The 22,700-nt window shown below is 42.6% G+C and overlaps 1 protein-coding gene across 6 annotated transcripts in view; it reads right to left on the reverse strand.

The window, feature by feature from the left end:
* Window positions 1–22,700, reverse strand: part of ME2 (malic enzyme 2) — a 107,333-nt gene that overhangs the window by 52,579 nt on the left and 32,054 nt on the right. For all 6 annotated transcript variants that reach the window (XM_033934358.1, XM_033934379.1, XM_033934349.1 and 3 more), the window contains exons 5-8: window positions 13,503–13,578; window positions 12,208–12,369; window positions 8,059–8,162; window positions 5,996–6,105 (exon numbers count right to left, since the gene is read on the reverse strand). In XM_033934358.1, coding sequence (XP_033790249.1) covers window positions 5,996–6,105; window positions 8,059–8,162; window positions 12,208–12,369; window positions 13,503–13,578 — 452 coding nt within the window. The remainder of the gene's footprint in view (window positions 1–5,995; window positions 6,106–8,058; window positions 8,163–12,207; window positions 12,370–13,502; window positions 13,579–22,700) is intronic.

Here is a 22,700-nt window from a genome sequence, read left to right on the forward strand (position 1 = left end):
ACCCCCTTAGTGTTAATCATAGCAAGGAAAAAAGGAGAAAATTAGTGCAAAAAAATAAAAAAAAGTGGAACGACCAAAACAAGGAGAAAAACTGCAGAAACGATGTGCAAGGTATAAAAGTCTTATTTTTATTGGAGAAAATGCAATGTAGCATTCCAAACAAATGGTTCTCTTGTGTGAGTACACAGGACCCAACACGGTCCGTGTTTCAGAAAACACTCCTTCATCAAGGGTCCGGGATATAATGGTACACGAACGCCGAGGACCTTATTAAAAACAAGTAATCCTTATAAAAAAAAAAAAACTACCGACATAGAACTCCTGTTCAACTGCAATTCAAAAGACTTGCAGGTAACAAGAGTGAAAGGGAAAAAAAGTGGCTCATTTTCCTGGATAATCGTCAATTTAAAAAAAACAAAGAAGGTAGATTAAGCCAGCCACTCTCATCACTCCCTTCCACAGCCTCCACTTCTCACTCTAACCCTTCACTCTTCCACTGCTCATTCTCTTTCCACCACCCACAGTCCTCATGCCTTATCTTCTGTTAGTCTCTGACATTCCTCACTGACTCTTGGCCTCTTGGAGGACAACTCTTAAAAAGGCAAAAAAAGGTAAAATATGGTCGAAACACTTAACACCAGACACAAAGATAGGGCAAGTGCTTCAGTTTATAGTAAAATTATTGCTATACTGCCTTTCTGTGGTACAACCAAAGCAGTTTATATATTACATACTTTCTCTGTCTCTAATGGGCTCAAATTGCACTTAAACTACTGAAACATACATAAATTATCTTATAAATTATGGGGGGGAATTCTATAAATGGCAATGAAAAATTAGTACCAGGAAAGATCGGCACTAAGCATTATTCTAAAAAAGGCACATGTCTCTTTCTAAAAATACTAGGACTAGGGGGCATGCGATGAAGCTACTAAGTAGTAGATTTAAAACAAACCAGAGAAAATATTTCTTAAGAACATAAGAATTGCCGCTTCTGGGTCAGACCAGTGGTCCATTGTGCCAAGCAGTCTGCTCACGTGGCAGCCCGTAGGTCAAGACCAGCGCCTTGAGTCTAGCCTTACCTGCGTTCTGGTTCAGCAGGAACTTGTCTAACTTTGTCTTGAATCCCTGGAGGGTGTTTTCCCCTATAACAGTCTCCGGAAGAGCGTTCCAGACTTCTACCACTCTCTGGGTGAAGAAGAACTTCCTTACGTTTGTACGAAATCTATCCCCTTTTAGCTTTAAAGAGTGCCCTCTCGTTCTCTCTACCTTGGAGAGGGTGAACAACCTGTCCTTATCTACTAATTCTATTCCCTTCATTATCTTGAATGTTTCGATCATGTCCCCTCTTTTCAAGGGAGAAGAGGCCCAGTTTATCTAATCTCTCATTGTATGGCAACTCCTCCAGTCCCTTAACCATTTAAATCACTCTTCTCTGGACCCTCTCAAGTAGTACCATGTCCTTCTTCATGTACGGTGACCAGTGCTGGACGCAGTACTCCAGGTAGGGGCGTACCATGGCCCGGTACAGCAGCATGATAACCTTCTCCGATCGTTTGTGATCCCCTTCTTAATCATTCCTAGCATTCTGTTCACCCTTTTCATCGCCACCACACATTGCGCAGATGGCTTTATTGACTTGTTGACCAGTACTCCCAAGTCTCTTTCCTGGGGGGTCTCTCCAAGTAATTAAACTCTGGAATTCATTGCCAGAGAAAGTGGTGAAATCAGTTAGCTTAGAGGGGTTTTAAATAAGGCTTAGATAATTTCCTAAAAGAGAAGTCCATAGGCCATTATTGAGATGGTTTGAGGAAATCCATTGCTTATTCCAAGGATAAGCAGCAAAAAATCTGTTTGACTCCTTGGGATCTAGCTAGGTACTTGGGACCTGGGTTGGCCACTTTTGGAAACTGGGCTTGATCGATCTGTCCCAGTATGGCAGTTCTTATGTTCTTATGTCCTTTTTAGAATAGTTTTCAAGTTTTCATTAAAATTTGATAGTCGCTTATCCAACTTCCAAGCGAGATACAGATTAAAAAAACAATGGGGAAAACAAATAAACACAAAAAACGCCAATAACAATACAATTAAATAGAGTAAAAGCAACATTAATCAAATGGCATTACTAGTCAAAAGCATCCAGTACAAGACTTACATGAAACCAAAGGTTAAGTGGGAAGAAATATAAGAACATAAGAACATAAGAAGTTGCCTCCACTGGGTCAGACCGAGGTCCATCTCGCCCAGCGGTCCGCTCCCATGGCGGCCCATCAGGTCTGCGACCTGTGAAGTGGTTTCTGACCACTTCTATAACCTACCTCAAGTTCTATATGTACCCCTCTATCCCTTTATCCTCCAGGAACCTATCCAAACCCTTCTTGAATCCCTGTACAGAGTTCTGGCCTATCACTTCCTCCGGAAGCGCGTTCCATGTGTCTACCACCCTCTGCGTAAAAAAGAATTTTCTAGCATTTGTTCTAAACCTGTCCCCTTTCAATTTCTCTGAGTGACCCCTAGTGCTTGTGGCTCCTCTCAGTTTGAAGAATCTGTCCTTATTTACTCTCTCTATGCCCTTAAGGATTTTGAAGGTTTCTATCATGTCCCCTCTAAGTCTCCTCTTCTCCAGGGAGAACAGCCCCAGCATTTTTAACCTGTCAGCGTATGGAAATTTTCCCATACCTTTTATTTTTGAAATAGGATAGGATACAATTAAAAAGAGATCGACAGGAAGGGAAGCTCTGAGACTTGCTTCTTTGAAGAAAAGATTGGAGGGAGTCTAAGGAGGTCTTAGCATTCAGGTCTTTAATCTGCCAATCTGTATTCAGTTCACTATTTGACTAAACTTCATCTGGGACTTTTCAAATATTCATAGATCAAATCTTCCCAGCATATCAAAACATATTCATAGTACAATCTTATAAACCACTGAATATTTTTCTAAAGTGTGTACTGTAGAATCTTCAGAGGGATCACTTTCCTTTATTTAGAGTTCATAGAAGGATAATATGAGCCAATATCTTCAATGGATCCTTTTTTTAAATATTTTTTTTAACTTTTTCTTCTTATATATAAAGTGCAAATGCAGCAGATTTTTGTACAAACTTAGCAGTAATAAATAGAAGATGCATAAGAACTTATCTTATTGTTAAAGTGCATTACAGAAGCGCCTCCACCAACATACCATGTTTCAAAATTTTCATCAGGGTAGAGGCTCCCAGCCCAACATTAGCAGGCAGTTCTCATGTTGCGCTCCAGTGAATTTCATTCAGAGTGACAGATGCAGAACATAAGGCTGTAGGATTGTTCTATGAACAACTTCAAAATGTAATAGATCAACATGCTGAAACAAGATCTACTGGTCATTATGGGAGATTTTAATGGTGGGAAAAAAATGTCCCCCGAAACTAGTACTCCTTTTTGTGCATCATGTGGGCATTAGTCGGAGTGCTCATTTTAATATTAATGAGCTTGTTGTAATGTTTTTACAAACGATGATCAGAGGCTGCTACAAACCATGGAAAAGATTGCGATTTGTCATTTTGTGCATCGATAGCTAAAATACTTCGTCACTAATCCTGTTAAAACTGGTTTAGCAACGATCTTTAAACATATGGTGAGTTTTATTTATCTGAGTCTTAATCTTCTGGACTCTGGTAAACAAGGAAGCAACTAGCAATGAAGAAATACTCCCCAGAATAGCAATCAGTCGCTCTATAACGAAGGTTCTTGATAAGGTAATTTAAAGGCAAGGGAATAACAGTTAAAATGAAGATCAGACTGGTCTATGCATTCATTTTCTCAGTGGTAAATTACAGATGTGAAAGCTGGACATTACGGAAAAAAAACTCTGGTACTGGAGAAGGATTCTATGAGTGCCATGGACCATCAGGAGAACTAACAAATCAATTTTAAAAGCAATCAGACAAGATATGTCACTCAAAGCTCACATGATGAAGTTACGACTATCTTATTTTAGTCACACTGTTAGAAGAGAGAGATCACTGGAGAAGGACATCATGTTTACGAAGATTGAAAGAACTAGACGAAAAGGGCAACCTGCAACTACTATGAGGATGATGCTGGAGGACTTCGTTGGCCTAACACTTACTGACTTCTTTTTGGATCTTTAAGTCATCAAGTCGCTAGAACTCAAATCTGAGTCGACGACACCTAACACACACAGACATTGTAATAAGCCAGCATAGTATTCACCATTAATGGTTTTTCCCTCTTCCAGATAGTCAATAAAAGTTATTCTGTGGAAATCTCAAAAATCGGTCACCATCACCTTCCCAGCTGAAAGAGCCATTTTTGCTTTCTTTGGAGTAGGCTCATCTGTTGCTGTCCATTGTTTGGATTGTTATTTTGTCTCAGGAGTACAAGATGAACCCAAATCTCATCCACAGTCACAAAACATCGCAAAATGTCAATTCTCATTGCACTTAATAAGCTCAAGACACATTTTTGAAATGTCCAATTGAACTAATTTTTGGTCAACAGTTAGAAAACACAGCATCTATCACACACTTTCTCATGCCTAAATATTAGTGTAGGATGGTGTGTACACGTTCTGATGAAATGCCAGCAGTCTCTGTGATCTCATTTAAGGTCATTTGGCAATTTTCCATCACAATTTGATGAACTTCCATCAACCATTTCATTGGTTGTTGCTGTTTTTAGACATCTGGAACATACTTCATCAACAATGTTTGTCCAGCCACTTTAAACTCAGCAGCCCAAGCTTTCACCATTTAAAATGAGGGAGACGCATCACCATACACTGCATCTACCTAAGATTTAATTTCAGTAGGCAATTTTCCCTGTAAATGAAGGAATTTTATCACAGTCCAATACTCAAATGTTTTTTTTTTTTAATATAAAGTAGAGCAGTTGTTCATTTTAAAAGGCTGACACAACAAAACTAGATGTGAGACTGACTTCTGACTTAAAAATCAAGCTGTAGATGCTTGTTAATGCCATCTGTTGGACAGCTATAAAATTGTGATGCTAATTTTGCTCTTACTTGGTCAGGCAGGAAACTTTTCAATTGACCCTCGTAAAACAGCAAGAGTAAGAACCAGAGCTACAAAGAAGAGTTTCATAAACACTGTTCAAGACAATTTAAAATTACACTAAAAACTACTGTATTTTTCGCTCCATAAGATGCACCTTACCATAAGACGCACCCTAGATTTAGAGGAGGAAAACAAGAAAAAAAACATTCTGAACCAAATTCTCCCTGCCAGGCTCTGCACCTGTCCCCCTTCCCTGCTAGGTTCTGTACCCTGTCTCTCTCTCGCAGTCTAGTGGTAGGCTTGGACAGGGCAGGCATGCCCAGTAGCTGACAGGCAGATCGGGACAGGGCAGGCAGGTCAGCCTCCCCCTCCCAGGCCTCCCCTCCAGGCAGGCAGACCTCCCCCCTCCCAGGCATCCCCCCAAGCAGGCAGGCAGGTCTCCCCCCTCCCAGGCAACCCCCCCAGGCAGGAAGGCAGGCCTCCCCCTTCCAGGCCTCCCCGCAGGCAGGCCCAGCCTCTCCCTGCTCCCTCCATATTTTTAATTCGGCAGGGCAGGCCCCGACCCCCTCACGTTTTTTTCTGTTCTGGCGTCCTCCCTTGCTGGACGCGGCTGCCTGCCTATTCTCCGCTGGTTCCAGCATGCAGTGACAGCTGACGCGGCTCGAGTCTTCTTCTTTTCTCTTGCAGCAGAGCGGAGCCCAGGGCTGCCTGCCCGATCTTGCGCCGCTTCCCGCAAGAACTGACAATTAACTGTCTTAGTTTCTGTATAGCTCCCCCTATTTCTATGTTCACTCCTCTAGCTTCTCCATATCCCCTTCCCCCTCTACTTTCCCTTCTCTTTGATCTGTCGCCTTAAGCCTGTATAGGTATGTGCAACTCACAAATGGAAAATTAGATTAGATTAGATAAAGACAACCACAGGTACATTACTAGTATGACAAAATGAGTCACGGCAGTAACAATGAGGTATTGCATTTTACCCTGAATGTCATCGTTGAAGGTACAATATTTTTCTCTATATTTCCTCAGAAATCTAAAAGCATTGTGATTCCCGAAGTCTTCAAACTGAATAAGCGTGTTCTGCCCATACCTGCAAAATATTAAGTACAATTATATAAACTGAAAGATTATCATTAAAACACAAAAACTTTTAAAAGGAGTTTATACAAAAGAAAAAACTATACTTAGGGGTCCTTTTACTAAGGCACGCTAGTGCATCTTAGCACATGCTAAATGCTAATGTGTCCATAGAATATAATGGACGCGTTAGCATTTAGCACGTGCTTACGCACTAATGCGCCTTAATAAAAGGACCCCTTAGGATCCAAGACAAGTTTTGTTATTAGTTTTTATTGTAACTACTAGTTTTTTAGCCCATTACATTAATGGGTGCTAGAATAGATGTGTAGACTTAGATATTTCTTTATTTCTGTCTGTCTGTCTGTCTTTCTGTCTCCCTGCCCCCTTTCTTTCTTTCTGTCTGTCTTTCTTTCTGTCATAAGAACATAAGAATTGCCACTGCTGGGTCAGACCAGTGGTCCATCGTGCCCAGCAGTCTGCTCATGTGGTGGCCCCCAGGTCAAAGACCAGTGCTCTAAATGAGTCCAGCCTCACCTATGTATGTTCCAGTTTAGAAGGAACTTGTCCAACTTTGTCTTGAATCCCTGGAGAGTGTTTTTCCCTATAACAGACTCCCTGGCCCCCTGTCTATCTTTCTTTCTTTCTGTCTCTCTCCCCCTGTCTGTCTGTCTTTCTTTCCGTCTCTCCCCCCCTGTCCAGCAGCACCCCTTCCATGCTCCCCCTGTCCAGCAGTAGCCCTTCTCCCTTCCTTTTACCTCCCCCCTGTCCAGCAGCACCCCTTCCCTGCTCCCCCGGTCCAGAAATAGCCCTTCTCCCTTACTTTTACCTCCCCCTGCCCAGCAGCACCCCTTTCCTGCTCTCCCTGTCCAGCAGTAGTCCTTCTCCCTTCCTTTTACTTCCCCCCTGTCCAGCCACACCCCTTCCCTGCTCCCCCTGTGCAGCAGTACCCCTTCTCCCTTCCTTGTTTCCCCTGTCCAGAATCCGCTAGACCGAGCAGCCTCGGGGCTTTTGCTAGGCCGGCCCGCCCGCCTCACATTATCAAAGAGGGGGCTGGCCTAGCAAATGCCCCACGGCTGCTTGATGAAACCGCATCTACTGCCGCTGCTGGTCCGGGGGTGAGAAGAAGAAGCATCCCGGCAGCGGCAGCGTAATCAGAAGGCAGAAAGTCAGCCGGCGTCTGGAGACTGGGGCAGGAAATCAGCTGAGGCAGGAACTACGTGACATGGAAGCACGGAGAGGCACAGATTGAAGTGCGCATGCGCGCTAAGGGTTTTATTATAGTGGATGTTGTAAGTGGTTTTTTTGTACATTTAATATTACAAATAGGGAAAACTTCACTTGCTAAAAAAAAAAAAATGGTTACACTCTAACAAAAGCTATAAACTAAGCTTAGCTTCTACAATTGGTTTTTTTTTTTTTATTGTATAGCATTGTAGAAAACTCAGTTACTGCCAGCCTCAATTCTAAGGAGGTACAAAGGAGGAGGAGGAAATTTCTGCATTAAAGCACCTCCCCAGCAACAAAAAAGAAAAGAAACAACTAATCATCAAGACAGAACAAGTGTACACCCATTGAATTGGCTAAAATGACATGTGTCATCTCTAACAAATGTTATCATCAAAACAAACTATACCTTCATGTAATGACTTCAAAGAATATGTGTTTTAATTACATTACTTCTTACATTGTATGCGTGTAGGAGTATAGGATTTGTGTGTGTGTGTTGGGGGGGCATGAAGGAAGGATAGGATGCAGAATTAAAAAAATATCAATTATAATGAGAAAACACAAGTTCTGCTTTACTTTCTACATAGCCCCTTCTGAAAAAGAGAACTAGTTTAATCTCCAAACCCAGCCCCTAAATAAAGGAAATAAAAATTGATCAAAGTAGGAAGTCATCTGCTAGGCAAGCATTAGCAGCTGCTCTTTTATTAAACATGGTTTATTGATTATGTTTTAGTACCTATCTGTAACAGCTTGCATGAATTCATCAATAAGGTCATCATAAAGCTGTGATCGATCTCTCGTCTGATAGAGGCCCATATAAAATGGATCTTTCAATAATTTCTATAAAATGAAAAGGTAGCAGCAGATTGGTTAAGAGCATTAAAACATTACATTCTGTTCTTGCATTCATTTCAGTCAATTTATCTAAATGCTAACAGCGTCTAAAAATTTACGTACTAGACCAGGCGTGGGCCGGAATCCAGTCGGGTTTTCAAGACTTCCCCAATGAATATGCATGAGATCTATTTGCATGCACTGCTTTCAATGCATATGCATTGGGGAAATCCTGAAAACCCGACTGGATTCCGGCCCTCGAGGACCGGAGTTGCCCAGCCCTGTACTAAACCTATGAAAACTTTTTTGTGGACCCAAAATGTTTGCACTTCTCCACAATACACAAAGCTTGGCATGCAGGCAACTAAGGCACAGACTGAATGTCCAGGGCCCCATGTGTGGTAAAATCCAACATTCCCACACTTAAGTCTCACTCATTCCGCCACAAACTCATCTCACCTCAGCTCCCTCCTCCTGTTCCTCTGCTCTTATCTTGGCCGCCTCCTCCTGGCTTATTTCCCACCAGCCCCCTCTGCACGTGGTTTATTTGTGTACCCTGAAGTAGCATAACAGAACTGCAGCAACTGGCTGTTATCAGCAGGGCAGGATTAATTCGTCGAGGGCCCTTAGGCACACAAGTACACTGCGCCCCCCTGCCCCGCCCCACCCCACCCCACCATGCGCCCAGGCGGAAACAGGAAGCTGCGCCAGAGGGAAGCTTTGGGCAAGCAGCACCGCTTGCACAATTACAGTTCCCGTTGCCTTTCTTATCCACGTTGCTTGCTTGTCTTACTTTCCGTCGATAGGGGGGAGGCTGCGTTACCGATAGGGGTGGGGCCCGCATTGCCGATCGATGCTGGAGAGGTCCATCGTCATTTGGAAAAAACCTAGGGCATGTACCTAGGGCCCCCCCTGACCATTTCGGGCCCTAGGTACATGCCTACTTAGCCTATTGGTTAATCCTGCCCAGGCTATCAGAACACACTAACCATGGTTTATCAAAGCCTTTTGGAGGGGTAAGAGGGGTAAGTCTTGAGAAAAAAAAAAATAAGAGAGGGGCTAATGGCACCTGGAGACTAACTGATTTCTTGTGGCTGAAGTTTACAAAGATAAAAGCCGATTTCCTCAGATGTATTATGTCCTTCTATTTGAGGCTTGGCTACTCAAGCACTCTGCTTCCTAAGGATTAATGAGGCCAGTAAAGCTGTGTGAAATTAAGACTCTCCATCATCAGGTCACTGCAGAAACAGGGCATTATACTGGGAGAACTCCTGAAAGCTTGTCAGATATATTTTATGCTTATTGTAAACCACAGTGATCTTTAAAAGCCAGGAGGTATAGCAGATTCTAATAAACCATTTAAAAAAAAAATTCATTCAATATAAAGTGTTTGTATGGACTTAGATGTCACAGTTGATTTCCGAAGAGATGCAGAACTGTGAGATCTGTTATGTTCCTAACTCAGTAGAAGGCATGAGTAGGGAGACAAGAGAAAGAAAAAGGAAAATTGGGGTCATCTTTGACTACTCTCTTTCTCTGCACAAATCCAACAGACTGCTAAAAGTTTCTCTCTCTATAACAGTGGTTCTTAAACCTTGTTGGAGGTACTGAACCCCACCAGTTTCATATGCGTGTTCACCGAACCCTTCTTTATTGGAAAAATAAAATATGATTTTTACAAATTCAAAACATAGGTATACAGTGAGGGAAAAAATAATATCAATTTTGAAAACAAAAAAGTTCTCCTATATTTCGAATAATAATAACATAATAATGAAATTTACTGCAAATCAGTGTGACTTCTGCTGTTGCCTCTCAGAGACCAGTTCAGAAATGCGCGGCTTTACCTTGGCAAGTGCCACTCTCATGTCATTTTCGCAACAAAGTCTGTTCCTTTTCTTCGTTTTTATGTCCAGCATCCTCGAAAAGGATTGCGCACTATATGAGTCGGAGGTGTGTTTTGACCTCCGCCGAACCCGCGAGACTGACTCACCGAACCCCTGGGGTTCGGTCGAACCCAGGTTAAGAACCACTGCTCTATAATAACCACCAAAATCTGACCTTTCCTTTCTGAGCGTATGGGAGTGTTGCTACTATTTGGGTTTTTGCCAGGTACTAATGACCTGGATTGGCCACTGGGCTTGATGGACCATTAGTTTGACCCAGCAAGGCTATTCTTATGTACCAAAAACCTTATCCACACTCTATCACCTCTCACCTAGATTACTCAACTTGCTTCTCAATGGTCTTCTACTAAACCATCTCTCTCCCCTTCAATCCATTCAAAATTCTTCTGCACAACTTATATTCTGCCAGTGTTGTTATGCTCACATTACTCCTCTCCTCGAGTCACTTCATTGGAACCCTATCCATTCCCACATACAGTTCAAATTCCTCTTACTGACTTACAAGTGCATTCACTCTGCAACTCCTCAGTATCTTTCCTCTCTTATCTCTCCTTATTCTCCTCCCCAAGAATTCCGTTTACCAGGTAAGTCTCTCTTATTTGTAACCTTCTCCTCAACTGCCAACTCCAGACTCTGTCCCTTCTATCTTGCTGCATTGTCTGACTGGAACGGACTACCTAAATATTTATTTATTTTTTATTTAATGTGGTGTCTTATATATATATATATATATATATATATATATATATATATATATATATATATATATATATATATATATATATATATATATATATATACAGTAGAACCTTGGTTTATAAGCATAATTCGTTCCAGAAGCATGCTCGTAAACCAAATTACTCGTATAGCAAAGCAAGTTTCCCCATAGAAAGTAAGGGAAACTCGTTTGATTCGTTCCCCCCCCCCCGAGGCCAGTGGCACTGCTCTACCCTCCCCCCGAGAACTGGCATTGCTCCTCCCCCCCGCTCATGAAGGCCCCCCCATGTGATCCGCCATCCCCCCCCACGAAACGGATCGCCTCCCTCCCCCCTGCCGTGATCCGACATCCTCCCCGTACCCATCACCCACCCAAACACATCACTTATCCCCCATCTGGCACCAACGCACAGGACATGCCGGTGCCCGAAGATCTGTCGTCCTTTTTGCTGGGCCTTGAGCATCAGCGCATGCTCAAGGCCTTAGTTCCTGCTCTCTCCTGCCCAATACACCACTGGACTACTAGGGATTCAAAAAGATATGCAGGGGAGGTGGGAGAGAGGTAAAAAAATTGTCAGAGTTGGCCGGGACAGGAGATGGGAGGGATTCCTCCTGTCCTGGCCCACCAGGTCATACAGTAGGCCTAGTGGAGGCCTTTAGGACATCGGGAGAGAGGGGGAACAGGGTACAGGGCAGAGAGGTGGGACAGGGTGTAGAGCCTGGCAGGGAGTGATGGGAGCTGTGTGCATTTCCTGATAGGGCAGGGCACATGAATATTAACCCCCCCCCCCCCGGCTTATATTTGAGTCAACCTTGTTTCCTCCTTTTTTTTGGGGGGAAAGGGTACCTTAACTTATATTTGGATCGTCTTACATTCAAGTATATACGGTAGCAATTTTTTATTGTTCACATATTCCAAACTGGAATCCTTGCTCCTCAAACAATTTCAAGAAAACAAACTGAGCTCAAAGTTCACAATACCCAGTCTGTAATAGTTCCTTACCAGAGATGGGCCAAAAGATCAATACCAGTGATCACAGAACTTGGACCCCTAGGAAATCAAGATAATGATAACGACAAGATTGTGACAAAAAGATAATGACAAGGTTTGCTGAAGGGTTTATCATTCCAATTTCTATGGTCAACTTCATTCCCACCTGCAATGGACATAGGATTGGCACCTTCCATCTGCAATAATACTCAGAACAGCTTCAATGAACTAGGCCCCTACTCTTGTTGCAATTAGAAAAAAATGCAACCACTATGACTTTTCAACATCTGAGAAAAATTATCTTTATTCAAAAATCACCATTAGGTACAGCATGTAATATAAAAGACCTAATTGAAAAAAAAAAATTACTGCAAGTACATGCTAGTAAACTGTGTTGTGAAGGCAGAAATGAAGAATAAAAATGAATGCTACTCACGGGATTGTCAGTCCCAACATCAATACACACAGGAAGACATTTCCGTGGGTGTATGCCAGCACATGCTGTATACAAGCACAACTTTCCCACTGGAATCCCCATACCATAGACCCCCAGATCTCCAAGGCCCAGGATTCTCTCCCCATCGGTTACCACGACAGCCTATAAATGGAAGAAGTCATAAGATGCATTTCCACAATACATGTAGAGTATAAGACAATAGACATACACAGCAATCAAAAATCAATTAAGGCCATGTTTAAAACTACAGGGAAGATCAATCAAACTGAAAAACCACCCTGAATCACCATTGCTGTAAAAATCGTTGAAGTTAGATAAAGACGAGCAGAGATATACAACACTGATAACGCGGCAGGACCATCTGGAGCAGAATTAGCCTTGATTGGCGCTCCTTTGAGATAAATCCCTACAATTTTTTAGGGCTGTGCCGCATATTGTGTTTATGAGATGCCATGTGCCCTTTTCACGGTTAATTTGGTGTGGTTTGCACTTATTTATTATCACACAAAAGTTGGTTGATGCTATGATAGTGTGATGTATTGAGCCTTCGCCCAAACAAGGGTTGTGCGCTTTGTGCTTACCTGACTTAATCAGTCCACACTGTCTTCCACACAAAACAAAAATTTTTTTTTTTAAATTATATATGGTATAATATTAAATGGTGAGTTCCCTACTTTCTCCTAAATACTATTGTCCTTAAAACTTTTCTTATATTATAGAGCTACAGGGAAACAGCAAAAACAAAAAAATAAAAAACCCAACAAAAAAAGGGGAGGTGGTTGCATAAAACGAGAACACACAAGTCTGCAAATATTTTAAATGTTTTAAAGTTTAAATTTCTAGAAACTTCTGGAAGAAAGAAAATACACCAAAAGTGTTCTGCTGGAACTTTCATTGTCCCCAAAGGGCTCAGCTTAATCTTTAGCCAGTTGCCTAAAGCAGCAGTTATAGGAGAATATAAAGAACAGCTGCAAAGCAAAATCACTCAGAACCATCAGCTTTTACTTTTACCTCGAAGAAAGAGGGTAAAGATGACTGAGGAAGGTAATGGCAAACTACCCTGCTAGTGGTCTGCTAGAAAATGGTCACACAAGTGGTGGTCTCCATAAGTCATTCACAACTTGGTACTTGGGTATCTCTTGGATTATTTTTATTAATCAACAAGGAATGGGGACTTGAGTGGTGTCCTGGTTTGCCCTCTCCTGCCATGGGAAGAAAATGAGTAAGCCACACAGAAATAGAACGACACGGACAACATTGTGGAACACTTGTACCTTCACATTTGTTTCTGGCCAGTTGTCCAAAATGGATTTAATATGACCCCGATCAAAAATGGATATAAATAATCCTCTGAAATAAAGCAGAATAAAAACAAGGCTTTAACAACAAATTTAACCCTCTGCAAGAAGAAATATAGCTGAGTTTGCTAACTTGTAATCTGTTTTAGACTGCAAATCACTTCAACCAAAAGGGAAGGTTCTTACTTCAATAATCTTAATAGTAGAGAGGCATATGAGTCTTGAACCATTTTTCAGCTCTGCCTCCTCTGACACTGCTCTGTACCCCTCAGTTTGTACCAAAGCAGTTAAAAAGCACTACAAAGATAAAAATAAGGAGGGGAACTTCCTGCTCAGCCCAAGTATGCTCTGATGTCAATTAAATTATCAAATATGTTAAATAAGAATGGAAAGAAAAACCAGGGTGGAACCCAATATACCACCTACCAGAGTGCACTCAGCACTAACAGTGATGTGACTCTCATAACCTCCCATATATATGATGGCAGATAAAGGCCAAATGGCCCATCTAGTCTGCTAAAAGTATTTACTGCCCGCCTAAAATCATAGGTGAGTTACAATTCTAGTAAACTCACAATCTAAGATTTTTGTAGTCAGAGGAATGGAGGGTTAGGTGACTTGCCCAGGGTTACAAGAGCTGCAGTGAGAATTGAACCCAGTTCCCCAGTATCAACACCTGCTGCATTAACCACTAGGCTATTCCTCCACTCCATATCATGGTCCTGGCAACCCGCAAGGGATCTTCTGGAGCCTCCCAGTGCTCCATAAGTATTATAGTAATGTCTGGATGTGAAGGAAAGAAGGTGGTATGGGGCTTAGCATTGTTCATAACTTAATGCTGAGCAGTGGAGGTCTGCAAGGTCTCCAGCTTCAGGACCTGCAAGGACTACATGATGGCCTCCAGCAATGCCGCTGGCTTAAATAGGTGGCAAACCACCGTGTCTTCCCTCCTGGTCCGGGGGAGATAGCCACTCTCTGTGAGAGAAAAACCCCCTTTTGTGCCAGCCGGCATGACCCCAGGAGGAAAAGATGAGCCCAGATAGCCCATCTAGGCTTCAAACATCAGTCTGACAAAATCAGGAGTAAATTGCTGAACATAAAAACCTGGATAACCTATAGGGGACCCCCCCCCCCCGTCTTCTCATGGGCCCAGAAACTTTTGTGCATCTACATTTCGCAAATAATGCCAAGTCATTGACCGAGGGCTCCAGGGAAGGAGTTTTAACATAGTAACATAGTAGATGACGGCAGATAAAGACCCAAATGGTCCATCCAGTCTGCCCAACCTGATTCAATTTAAATTTTTTAATTTTTTCTTCTTAGCTATTTCTGGGCAAGAATCCAAAGCTTTACCCGGTACTGTGCTTGGGTTCCAACTGCCAAAATCTCTGTTAAGACTTACTCCAGCCCATCTACACCCTCCCAGCCACTGAAGCCCTCCCCAGCCCATCCTCCACCAAACGGCCATATACAGACACAGACCGTGCAAGTCTGCCAGTACTGGCCTTAGTTCAATGTTTAATATTATTTTCTGATTCTAAATCCTCTGTGTTCATCCCATGCTTCTTTGAACTCAGTCACAGTTTTACTCCCCAAAAACCAAGCCACCTGCCTCTCCACTGCTCTAGAAGGGGCTAAGCTCAGCAATTCTGCCCTTCCCACACATGCTCTGCTGCAAGAGGAGCAAGGACACACCTCAGATGGCTATCCAACACAAATCTGACATGAATCGGTGTTAAAACAGCATAAGGAGTCCATATTTATTGATTTTAATCAAAATAGAGGTGTGTCTGAGGCAAAATGAGCCTTTTAAAAACAGACTGAAAAATTCAAGATGGCAAATGCTGCAGCATTTTGTCGCCAAAATATGGCCCTGGCAATCAAATAAAAGTGCAAAAAATATGGGAAAGGAGTTTTTGGAGATGAGGAACCTAAATCTAAGCTCTAGAAACCCCCAAAACAATTAAAGACTCTCCCACCATATGTCCCATAGACTTCAATGGGTACTACTCAATGTGCTGCTGTGCATAATTCAGCTTAAACAGAAGCTGGAAGATGGTGAAGAATTACTGACTGACTCAAAGCATACAAAAATCCTTTATATGCTTGTTTCTGCTGGCTGCCAATCAGACTGTGTTAGAGCCTGAATACCCAGACCCCTATAGCTCCTCACGCCTCTTCGGGACGGGGGGAAAGAAACAAAGCTAGCAACTGATAAGTCCCAGGAACCAAAACGAATGTCAAACAGCCTGCACTCAAGCGCCTGTATCGACCAGGAGTGAGCTCTACTGCAAGGGAACGGTGCCCGAGCTTCAAAAGTGTTAGTACAGGCTGGCTAGGTAGTTTCCTTGTAAAAGGGTATCCGTCCCAGCTACAGACCTCAGACACTGAGTTTTTATTCCCATCCAGGCTTAGCTGACCCAGGCAACCTGGGTACTTCTGTGGCACTGAAAAGCCTCTTAAAGTGAATAATTAAAAAACAGAAAATAATAAACCAAACAGAGCACAGCAGAAAAACACCTTCAACTTGTATGTAGAAGGAGAAACTGAGGGGCATAGAGCAGCGTCAGAGGGGGTGATGAAAAAAAGTAGATGACGCCTTCTACCCAAACTTGCAATATTTATTTAAAAATTTTTTATATACCGCAAATCTACAAATCTAAGCAGTTTACAACATACATACTGTACATAAAATAGATATAGCATTAAACCACGCTACTCTTGAAGACATACAGTATTCAAAAACTTGAACAATGTCTAAAATCTCTGTTTTAATTCATAAAAATGCCAGAGAAAACAGATGTGCTTTTAAAAGTTTTCTAAATGTACTCCAAGACTCGATCTTTCTCAATTCCTTTGGAAGAGTTCCATAATTGAGGTTCCGTGATCTTAAAGATCGAGTCGCTATACATCTCCAATCTAATTTACCTAAAATCTGGATCATTAAATAGGTGTCTGATTGAGCGAAAGGGATGTCCTGGCACATGAACCTTCAAGTTTGTAGCCAAACAAAATGGTGGTTATTAATAAAAAAATGTTAAATTAGCGTTAAAATTTTAAAATGAATAGAGGTTAATAACCCAATGATTCAAGACTCATATGCCTTTTGCACTAGAAATAGTGTTCCGGTGTATAGAACTGCTTAGTTGCAGACACAGTTAGGTAAGACCTCCAACTGTTTATGACTTACTTCTTACTCAAAATTTAGTGGCATTAAAAACCCAGAGTCCAATATTCAAAGCTAGGAAAGGCTCCCTGCCATTTAAATGGCTTGTATGGAGCTATCTGGGGATATTCAATGGCACTTAACCAGTTGACCAGCCATCCTCTAACCAGCTAGGTTAGGAGCAGGGCATGAACTTAGGTCAATTAACAGTGATTTTCAGCCCACTAATCGGCTAAATAACCACATAAAAAGTTAAGACAGCAAAAAGGCCGTCCTATCTTTATTAGGTGAAGTTGACCATGTGCCAGTCTGAATATAGAAACATGATGGGAGATAAAAATGTAAATGTAATTTATTTCTTATATACCGCTAAACTCCGATTAGGATTCTAAGCGGTTTACAGAAAATAGACAATAGGGTGTATTAGAATTAAAGTAATATAGGTTTACAGAGAAATATGCATTAAAGGATACAATAAAAATAAGATAAATAAATAAAGAATAGGTACTTTGAAATTCCCTTACTGTCCCGAAGGCTCACAATCTAACTAAAGTACCTAAAAACAAACAAATTAGCAAAAAATAGAGAGGAAAATAAAGATAGAAGAAAAAAATGAGATATGAAACATCCTAACAAGAATACATTGAACTCTCAATACCATACTGTTAAAAACAAAACGTACATCCAAAATAATAATGTAATGGAAAGAAACTAATTAAATAGAAAATAATTTTAAGAATTAAATCAAATATAGTAATGTAAAAAGAAAATAAACATTAGAAGTGAGGAAAAAAGTAAAGGTAGAGGAAGGCATATGAATAGAATGGAATGAGAACCTGTGCATCCCCAAGTACAGGAAAGGGTGCAAAAAAAAATAGAACAAAAAACCCAGTGTGGATAACAAATGCAGTAAAAAAGGCGATAAGTGACAAGAGAGCATCATTCAAAAAATGGAAAAAGGACAAAACAGAGGAGAACCAAAAGGAGCATAAAAAACACCAAAAGGAGTGTCACCGAGTGGTTAGGAAAGCAAAAAGAGAATATGAAGAGAGACTGGCGGGGGAAGCAACAAACTTCAAATATTCTTCAGGTACGTTAAGGGGAAGCAACCAGCAAGGGAGGAAGTGGGACCCTTGGATGATGGGGACAGAAAGGGAGTGGTAAAAGAAGAAAAGGAGATAGCTGACAGGCTAAATAAGTTCTTCACGTCAGTCTTCACGAGGGAGGACACAACCAACATTCCGGAACCTGAGGAGATCATAAAGGGGGAGCAGGATGAAAATCTGGTCCAACTAGAGGTAAGCAAGGTGGATGTCCTCCGGCAGATAGACAAGCTAAAGAGCGACAAATCGTCAGGTCCGGATGGCATTCACCCAAGGGTACTCAAGGAACTAAGGAACGAAATAGCTGAACCACTTCGACAAATATGCAACCTATCCTTAAAAACTGGAGAGATTCCGGAAGACTGGAAAATAGCAAATGTCATACCCATCTTCAAGAAAGGCTCAAGGGGAGACCCAGGAAACTACAGGCCGGTGAGCTTGACCTCGGTCCCGGGAAAGATGATGGAAGAACTGATTAAAGACAGCATCTGGGAACACATCGACAACTATGGGCAGCTAAAGTCGAGCCAGCATGGCTTCTGCAAGGGCAGGTCATGCCTCACGAACTTATTATACTTCTTTGAGGGGGTAACCAACCGGGTGGATAAAGGGGAATCCATAGATATCATTTACCTTGACTTCCAAAAAGCCTTCGACAAAGTGCCACATGAAAGACTACTAAGGAAGCTATGGAACAACGGGGTGCAAGGGGAGGTCCACCGATGGATCAAAAACTGGTTGGCGGACAGGAGGTTGGAGTAAAGGGCCATTACTCAGACTGGCGATAGGTCATGAGCGGAGTTCCACAGAGGTCGGTGCTGGGACCGCTACTTTTCAACATATTCATTAACGACCTGGAGGCAGGAACAAAATGTGAGGTTATTAAATTTGCGGATGACACCAAACTATATCGCAAGGTAAATAACATGGAGGACTGCGAAGATCTCCAAAAAGATCTGACAACACTGGAAGAATGGGCCAAAAAATGGCAAATGAGTTTCAACATAGGGAAGTGCAAAGTCATACATATAGGGAAAAAAACCCCGATGTTCACTTACAAAATGGGGGGATCAGCGCTAGGGGTGAGCGACCTGGGAGTGATGGTAGACACAACATTGAAGGCGTCGGCGCAGTGTGCAACAGCCTCAAGGAAAGCAAACAAAATGTTGGGTATCATTAAGAAGGGTATCACGACCAGAAAGAAGGAAGTCATCCTGCCACTTTATCGTGCTATGGTGTGCCCGCATCTGGAGTACTGTGTTCAATTCTGGTCGCTGTACCTCAAGAAGGACATGGAGGTACTTGAGAGAGTTCAAAGAAGAGCAACTAAGCTAATAAAGGGTATGGAGGACCTCTCATATACTGACAGACTGAAAAGGCTAGGGCTTTTCTCCCTGGAAAAGCGGAGACTTAGAGGAGACATGATAGAACCTTCAAGATCATGAAGGGCATAGAAAAAATAGACAGGGACAGATTTTTCAAATTAAGGGGATCAACAAGTACAAGGGGGCACTCGGAGAAATTGAAAGGGGAGAAGTTTAGAACAAACGCTAGGAAGTTCTTTTTCACACAGAGGGTGGTGGATACATGGAACGCGCTACCGGAGGATGTGATAAACAGGAGCACGCTACAGGGGTTCAAAGAAGCTTTGGATAGGTACTTGGAGAACAAAGGGATTGAGGGGTACAGATAAGAGTAGAGGTAGATTATAGGGACAGAATTAGAGGCAAGTTATAAAATTAGTCAGGGACCACTGTTCAGGCACTAGGCCTGATGGGCCGCCGCGGGAGCAGACCGCTGAGCAAGATGGACCTCTGGTCTGACTCAGCGGGGGCAACTTCTTATGTTCTTATGAAACAGTTAAACAATAGAATTCTAAGAAATTTTAAATGAAAACTAAACAAATAGATAAAAAAGAAATAGATATAATATGCATAATAGAACAAAAGTCGGGAAGGACTTAATTTCATTTCCATCAATCATCAATATCATCATCCCTAGTGCTTTAGCCGTTTCAACTGGGGAACCGCCAACATCGACCTCTGCACATCAGCCATGGGTCCACTTTTTCAAAGCAGAGAGAAGCATTTCTCAATTTTCCAGAATACTGTCCATTACACTCAACAGCTCACAGATCTTCCAGCTTCAATTCTTCGCTCCTTGGTCTGGACAATGCAGCTCACTCAACCAGTCCTCACCCTTGATGGTACCGTCCCTCACAACAGTAATCCAAGTAGGCTGTGGGACAAGCCCATCTAGTCTGCCCATCCGCAGTAACCATTATCTCTTTCTCTCTCCAAGAGATCCCACGTGCCTATCCTAGGCCCTCTTGAATTCAGACACAGTCTCTGTTTCCACCACCCTTTCTGTAAAAAAGTATTTCCTTAGATTACTACAGAGCCTATCACCTCGTAACTTCATCCCATGCCCTCTCATTGCAGAATTTCCTTTCAAATGAAAGAGATTCAACTCATGGTGCACGGTTAATTTCCACATATTCAATGCTGGGGAGCTGCGCATGCCCCAGCATTGAATATCCAGGGTTAGTTCAACCTGTGGCTGTGAGCAGCTTAGATCCCATTCACTACCATAGGTTGAATGCTGAGTGGCTACTTCTTTACTTTAGCATTTTCCAAAAAGTGACTCGAAGGAGAAATTAGGTTCTTACCTGCTAATTTACTTTCTTTTAGCCTCTCCAGACTGGCATAGGAATCTTACAAGCAGGTATTTATCTCATCATGACCAGCAGGTGGAGACTGAAACAAAACTGTGGAATAGTACATAATAGGTGCCTTTCCCTATTCTTATCAGTCTGAACGAATAGCCAAGCAGAACTAAGAGCTTGAAACATAAATAAACAAGACTCCGTAACAACTAATATACCCAAATGCTGTTGAAAAATGCAAAGGAGAGATCCCAGCAAGAAAAGAGACAGCCCAGCCTTTTGGAACAATTGACTAGTTCAATCCACCTCAACCAGACATAGGAGAACCCATGCACCATTCACACACCCTCCAACCAAAAACGTCAAAAGAAAAAAAAACAAAAAACTGTACAACAACCCTCGAGCTACAACATTCGACCCAAAACTCTACAACCTACTGACCACGACCACAGACTACAAAACCTTCAAAAAAGAAAAAAACTCTTCTATTCATAAAACACATAAAACCGAACTAACACAATCAGAAATGTCCCAAGCATCACCTAAAACTACTACATATGAACTTCCAATATCATGACAACTCAGATGTAATCCTCAACAACTCAAAGAAATGTACAAACTACTCCCTAAATACTTCTAATCTCCAGACAATCCATTTGTAATCCGCCTTGAACCGCAAGGTAATGGCGGAAAAGAAATACCTAATGTAATGTAATATAAAATGTCCCCACAGCTTGTCAGCTATGCCAGCCAAGCCATAGCCGCTGTTCTTCAATTCTCCCCGGCCCTAGAAAAATACTAGAACCTGCATCAGCCACAAGAACGATACGACAATAGACAGGATGGGGGTCCAATGCCAATCTGGAGGGGTTAAAAGAAAGTAAATTAGCAGGTAAGAACCTAATTTCTCCTTCTTTAGCAACTCTCCAGACTGGCATAGGAATCTTATAAGCAGGACATACCAAAGCAGTCCCCAAGGAAGACAAAACAGCAGCCTTACAAATGTCCACCAGAGGCACTAGCGAAGACTCAGCCCAAGACGCTGCCTGACCCCGAATGGAATGAGCCTTGAGAAATTCCAAACAGGCTTTTTCTGAAGAAGATATGTGGATGCAATAGTCTCTTTGATCCAATGTGCAATTGTAGCCTTGGAAGCGCCATCCCTCTTACAAGGACCTGCAAGAAGGGCAAAGAGATGATCTAATTTCCTCAACTCCTGGGTCCTCTGCACATAAGAGCGAAGAACCCAACAGACATCTAGCTAGCACAACTGTTTCTGCTCAGAAGATCCCTACTGACTACTCAACACCGGGAGGACCACTGCCTGATTGACATGAAAAGGAGAAACTACCTTTGGCAGAAAAGAAGAACAGGCCTCAACACTACCCGCTCCCTAGAAAACACCAAGAGAGACCTACAAGTGAGAGCCTACAGCTCCGAAACACATCTAGCAGAAGTAATAGCCACAGCTCACAAGAATTCACAGGAGCCAGTAAGGAAGCCGCTGAGCGCCGAGAAGCAGCACCAAATCGCGCTGCTGCTCGTGCCGCTCAGATGAGGATATTTGATCGCGCAGCCAGTTAGCAGCGGGGCAGGAGTTTGAAAAGCTTGCTCCTGCCCGCTGCACCTCCACTACGGATCGGCAGAGGACCCGCTGCACCTGCATCTCCACCACGGATCGGTAGAGGTATGAAGATAGAGCCATGGAGGGTGGGGGATAGAGGGCAGAGCCTGGAAGGAACAGTGCAGACAGGGGAAGGAAGAAAAGGTGCTGGGTGCAGTGTCTGACAGGGGAGGGGAGGGTTCTGGGTGCAGTGCCTGACAGAGGAGGGGAAGGGAGGAAGGAAGGGTGCTGAATGAAGAGCCTGACAGGGGAGGGGAGAAAGGAAGAGTGCTGGATGAAGAGCCTGACAGGGGAGGGATGGAGGGAAGGGGGCTGTGTGCAAAGCTTCGCAGGGAGGGGCTGGGTGCAGAGCCTGACAGGGCAGGACACTTGAATATTAAGCCACCCGACTTATATTTGAGTCAACCATTTTTCCTCCTTGGGGGGGTGGGGGGGAGGGTCTCGACTTATATTCGGATCGACTTATATTCGAGTATATATGTTATGTGTAATATGTATTTTTCTGATCCTTCCCTTCATATTGTATCTTAATTTAGTATCTGCTTGTTTTTCTCTATATGTGTGTGTAATATAACCTAGGCTTCCTTCTGTATCTTGTCCATCCCTCCTCATCTTT

Source organism: Geotrypetes seraphini, chromosome 1 (assembly GCF_902459505.1).
Source record: "Geotrypetes seraphini chromosome 1, aGeoSer1.1, whole genome shotgun sequence".
NCBI lineage: Eukaryota > Metazoa > Chordata > Amphibia > Gymnophiona > Dermophiidae > Geotrypetes > Geotrypetes seraphini.